The 5,774-nt window shown below is 48.6% G+C and overlaps 1 protein-coding gene across 1 annotated transcript in view; it reads left to right on the top strand.

Annotated features, from left to right (window-relative positions):
* The window catches only part of MAJIN (membrane anchored junction protein), a 15,386-nt gene that overhangs the window by 2,802 nt on the left and 6,810 nt on the right, over nt 1-5,774 (top strand). The window contains exons 2-6 of the mRNA XM_035898388.1: nt 401-446; nt 1,703-1,778; nt 2,723-2,848; nt 4,138-4,169; nt 5,003-5,103. Of these exons, the coding sequence (XP_035754281.1) occupies nt 401-446; nt 1,703-1,778; nt 2,723-2,848; nt 4,138-4,169; nt 5,003-5,103 (381 nt within the window). The remainder of the gene's footprint in view (nt 1-400; nt 447-1,702; nt 1,779-2,722; nt 2,849-4,137; nt 4,170-5,002; nt 5,104-5,774) is intronic.

Genomic DNA, 5,774 nt, shown 5'->3' with positions numbered 1-5,774 from the left:
GTTCCTCTGCAGGTTGGCACTGTGGAGGGGATGAAGAGCCGTGTCCTGCCAGTTCCTTCTGTTAGTCCCTTGCATAGAGTGGCGCGGCGGTAGGCTGGAAGACAGAGGTGCTGGTTTGAGGGCACCCTGTCGAAAACCCGGTCCTAAAGGTTACTGCGGATCAGCTGAAGGGATCTGATCCTCAGACACAGAAACTGCAAACGGGCAGAAAATTCACAAGAAACAGTCCTTGTGGAGTAACGGATGCTTTGTAGGAACAATGAATTAGGAATTCATCTGCCTGCCAAGTGTTTCCTCTGTGCACGGGGAGCGATGTTTTGTTGCTGTTTAAACCCTTCCAACGAATGCAGCTCCCTTGCTTTGTGACTGGGCTGGGACTGACGCTCTGTTTGTTCCACAGCGCTCCTGATCGCGACACCACCGAAAGTGCTGCCAAGGAGTTAGAGGTAGGAGATGAAGCAGGTCCACGGGACCTTAGGTGAATGTTAAGCTGAGCAAATCTTGTGTTTGCTGTGGGACTGAGGATACTTTGTCAAACACAGTGTTTCAGGTGAGAGCAGTGGGGAACTTCTCTGGAGTGTCCGAGGGCGAAAAAGCCGATGTAAATGAGAACTGTCATCAACAGGCAGCATTAGTGTAGGAGAGTAATGCTTTTATCTGAAATGTTTCACAGCAGCTACGGGCTGTTAAAATTGGAGAAGCGAAACCTCCTATTTGTCGAGCTGGTTGCACCCCGTTCCTTTCCAGTTCCTGTTCAGATTCATTCTGCAGGAGCCCTTTCCCATGGTTTCGCTCTCAGCCCCAGCCTTGACCGGTGCCTTTAACTCCTCAGCCTTGGCTGGCTGTCGAGCCCTCCTGTTTTTCCAGGAGCCGTGGCAGTCCTGGCGAGCTAGCCTGACAGAGGCGAGCCCAATGCTCAATTGCATGTGCTTTCCTCATAGCTGTGAGCTGGTGGGAGCCGTGGATGTTCTTTTATTGATTCTGTTGCTTTGAGACCAAGCTTGGTGGCAACCGATGAGTTCTGTTGTCGTCTTCTTCCTGAGACAGAAGAAAGCCCTGGCCGTTCCCGAGGCAATGAGGCAAACACACTGCCTGCTTAAAAATGCGCCTCTTACTTAATTGTAAAATATCTTCAGAGCGCAGTAATGGCATTATAAATATTATTGAAGAGAAGGTGCTGATTTGAACGGCTGTGGGAAATTATTGTTTAATTTCTTTTGTCTGTTCCACTTCTGAGAATATTGAAAGGTATTGCTAGAAAAAGTTTCCCATGTGCAAAGCGGGGGTTTGTTGGGGCTGCCTTGCAGTTCCTCTTGTAACTGACTTGGGTCAGCATCAGAGAGAGAGGAGTGTGTTTATTTTTGAGAGAGGTCAATACTGCAGGTGTTTTGCAGGCAAAAAGGAGGCTCCTTTAGTGTAAAGCTTCTTAAATGTAAAAGCACACTTCCATTCTCTGTAGCAATGCTTCTGTGCTGATCGAAGATTAAGATGCTCATTCACTTCAGTGTCTCTGAGTCTGGTAGTGCCGCGGGGCGAAGAAGGGGAGGAGGGGAAGCAAAATCTTTGGATCCTGGTCTGCCATGACTCATGCAAACTGCAAAGTAATTTTACATTTTCCCCATGCTTTGAAGCTGTACTTCACAGTGGAGTTGTGGCTGTGGTGTTAACATTCTTCCGTGGCTTCTCTTTTTGGCCTCTCCAGGAAGCGATTCGAGTAATCCTTGGGAATCTCGATGATTTGCATCCGTTTTCTACAGACCACTTCACTATCTTCCCGTGTATCCTTTCTTCCCTATTTGTAAAAGAAAAGGTTCCGTGGCTTGTATCTGTTGGGCATTGCTTCCTTTGACATTCGTGCCTGGTGGCCTGCAGGTCGTTAGCTGGAGTGCGGCTCCTTTGGGCTTTGCGGTTTTACGTTAGCTGAAGATCCTCCTCAGCTGTTGCCTTCACCAGAGACAGAACGGATGTGAAAAGTGTTTTGCAGTGTTTTCCGCCGAGCACCGCTGTGTTCCAAGCCTGTTGTGGCCAGAGAAAATGAATGTGTATATACAAAGTTGCAGGCAGCCAAGGTAATGCGATTGCAAGCAAAGCTGGTGCATCGTTCCCAAAGGTCAATGAAACGTGAAACGCTCCTTTCAGGCTCAGCAGCGTTGGCCCGCTGGTAGAGAAAACCGTGGTAGTTTTCTTTGAAGGTACATCAGGATTGAGTATCGTAGTTGCTGTAGTGCAAGGGGTTAAAAAGAAGCTGCTCTCCTGAGGCTCTTGTTGAAGAGGCGTCAATTATCTTTTTGCCTCCCGTTTTGAACTGTGAACTTAATGTCACGATGGTACTCCTGTGAATCCTCCTCCTTTTCCATTTTTAAACTCCTTTGTAAAAGAATTTCTTTTTAGGTAGGAAAGCTGATGAGGTTTTAGTCATAGGGTTGGGAGGGCCCGGTGCGTTGTTTCTTGTGGGAGAATGTCAGGGCTGCAGCCACACAGAGTTAAGGAAGCAGCACACCATGAATAGCGGTGACTGGTGGGAGAGGATCACCTGGATGAGCGTTTCCTGTAACGTGTTAGAGGTGTTTTTCCCAGAGTTCATACCGCCAGGTTGTACTTGCTCCCTTACACACGTGTGCAGCGTGGTGCGGCTTTTGCAGCTTTAGAGGAAGACGCTGTCAGGACTCCTGCTCCTTTGCAATGTTAGTGCTGTGTTCTTAAGCCTTACCGTCATCCTCAGATTTGAGTAAATGGGAGAGAGTATCGAAGATGAGATTCAGGCATGAGGGTGCCCATCTTGTGCCTTATCCCTACATCTGCACGATGTATCTGGAACTCAACTCGTTTCAGCAAAGCGTATCCTGTGGTAAGTCTGGAAACATCCATGATCTCCGTCTCGCTTTTCCCTTTCCCTTCTTCTGTTGTGTCTTGGAACCAGAGGGAGCAAACCAGCCTGCAGCATGGCCATCCCATGGATTTGAAGGAGAGCAGAACAGTCTGTTCCCTTTTGTCCTGTGTTGCTTTTCTAAAATTTCCTGGATTGCTCTTGGCCTTTTCAGCCACTGCCCGCCCCTCGGCTGGTGTTTTTATGAAGCGATGCCCAGTGGCTCCCAATCTTCGTTCTTCAGTGTCAGCAGCTAGGCTGGAGCCAGCACGTGTATATGGAACGCGCGTTTTTCTTCCTTGGGCTTGACTGCCTTTGTTGACATTGACCTTCACACTCCTTGTTTCTGTTTCCCTGAAGAAAGAATGCGTTTGTTTTTCTAAAGGATGACAGCAATGCCGTCTTTTGTGTAATTAGTAAATGTGGTCACCTCCGTAGCGTCTTGTTTTCCAGGTTTTCTGTGAATTCCATGAACAGCCTCAGGCCCCAACTGAGACCTCTGTGGGACTCTGCATTTAACCTCCTCTGCTGTGCAAATGGAGTATTTCTTCTTCTGTTCTGATTATTGGTCCCTGGGAAAAGCTGCTGGTTTCTCTTAGGACTGCTTAGTGGATATTCTGGTCCCCTTTATACAACCAACAAGGAGCCCTTTCTTAGTCGCGTCCGTTTGCGTGCGTGTAGCCTCCCTACCACAGATGCCGTGTTCAGAGGTAAAAACTTCTGGACGTGGAGGAGAATTCACTCACCTCCCTGTACACCTCGCTCCTGTATTTCGTTGCCCTCCCCAGGCAGCTGTACGACGTTTCTCTTCTCAGACGATGCACAGCATGACGTGCTGTTCCTTCCAGGCACCGATGTTTCAAGTTTCTGTTGGCAGGGATTTTTCTTCAGGAAAGCAGATCCCACACACCAGGGAGGAGCTGGCCAATATTCTCTGGAGGCCGTGCTCCAGATGCCCTTGCATCTTCTGCCTGTGCCCAAAGGCACAGAGCGATGCCAACAGTTCTTTGGTTCCTCCTGCTCTTCTGGAGACTCCCTTGGCTTTTTCAGGAAGAGCAGTTGTCCCCATCCCATCAACATGTATTCATAGCCAGGAATCCCGGTTCTGAAAGAGCTGTAGCTGCAGTTGTTCAATCTCAGCGTATCATATGGTTTCCAAGTGTTTGTCTTGTCCTTGGAAGGCGAGGTGCAATGCAAAATGTACTTTTCAGTTGGTTAAAGGAAGTCCAGTCACCACATACTCACTGAATTGTATGTTACCTCTGTTACAGGTAAAGAAGTAAACAAGGGCAGTGGTGAGCTTGTAAGTTGTGTCTGTGTGTGTGTTTGTTTTGTTTTGTTTTTTTAAAGTTGTATTCTAAGTAGTCTGGAGAAGCACAATATATTTAGAGGCAATGCTGTAGTTGTTCTGTCTCTAGGCATCAGCCAGGCAACACAAGGTGGCACTGAGTTCTCCCCTAGAGCCACCCAAGTGGGGAGAAATCTTCCTGTCCATCCCACCAGACTTTGGATGAAGTCCTGCCTTGGGACCCGAGCGCCCCACTGGCCTCGGTGAAATGTGTTTTCTACAAGTCTGAGCTGAGCTGGCCAGTGGTTTTGTCACTGCGAGGGTCTGGATGAGGCCAATATCGCAGAATAATTAAGTCGTTTCCTAGGTGCTGTATCTGTCACAAACAGCAAAGTTCAGCTTCCTTGGAAAGATTTTGTTTAAGGAGAGCTCAGGCTCGGTTTGTTTCCAACACGGGCAAGTGTCTGAAGACGGAGTGAATTAGTGAAGATGTCCCGTCCAAATTCCCCCAAAGAAAATCCCACTCTCCCGGCTAGCATTGCACTCACACCAGACAACGCTAATTGTGTTCCTGGGCCCTCCTCCACAGACGCAGCACAGAGGGTGTCCTGGAAAGTGGCGTCTCTTGTTTAAACCTGTCGAGTAGAATTCTCTGGACGGCCTCTCAGTGCTCTCTTCTCTTTGAATAAGGCAGCTAATCTTTTACTCCAGAGTAATTCTTTTTAGTTTTCACTACATAGACGTGAACAGCGTTGTGCAATGTGAAGGTATATTAGCTCTGAATTTTGTTCTAAAATAGAGAAGTCAAACCCAAATTTTGTCAGTACCAAGTCTGCAGTGTTTTGAAGGTCAAGAGACGAAATGAAGCGTCAGGAAGCAGCGGCGTGGTGAAGAGGAGACGAGTGGAAGTGGGAGCAGAGAGCTCATGCCCAGAGCCGGGAATGGGCAGGTCAGTTGACTACAAAATAGCCTTCCAGGGCACACAGCAATATTGTTCATGTCCCTTGTACCTTCCTCGTACTTCACTCCTGTGTAATCCTTTGCCCCATTTGTCTCCTTCCTTCTCTTCCATCGGTGACAGAGTCTAAGCAGCATTGCCCGAATGTGGAGAAAGGTTGTCACATGCTTCCAGGTTCCCATGCCATTAACTAGCGATCTTCCCGCTTCTCTCCTTTGCGTTAACGTTATCTGTGGAATCACGGCGGGATGAGAACTCGGCACCTGGGCTTGCACGCCCGAGCCAGGGATGAGAAGGGAAGAACCGGGAGCAGTTTTCCAGCTGCATCCCAGCCTGTTTGTTGGAGTCGGCTGATGAAAGCTGCCTGTCAGCTTGAGGCTGAGATCTGTGCCTGTGGGTTTCACAGAATCATTGAGGTTTTCAGGACCTTTGACGTCATCGAGTCCATGCCCTCCTGCTCAAGCAGGGGCAGCCAGAGCAGATTGCCCAGGACGTGTCCCCTGAGGCTTTGAATGGACTCCAAGGGTGGAGATGCCACAACTTCTGTGGGCAACCACAGTTGCAGTCAAAAAGTTTTGTCTTGTGTTCAGCTTTAATTTTGTGTTTTGCAGCTTGTGCCCTTTGCCTCTTGTCCTGCCAGAAGGTGCTGCTGAGGAGAGCCC

Source organism: Egretta garzetta, unplaced genomic scaffold (genome assembly GCF_000687185.1).
Source record: "Egretta garzetta isolate BGI_Z169 unplaced genomic scaffold, ASM68718v1 scaffold7, whole genome shotgun sequence".
In the NCBI taxonomy this organism is placed as follows: Eukaryota; Metazoa; Chordata; class Aves; order Pelecaniformes; family Ardeidae; genus Egretta; species Egretta garzetta.
The sequence above is the reverse complement of the archived record's forward strand: the minus strand, read 5'-3'. Positions and strand labels throughout refer to the sequence as shown.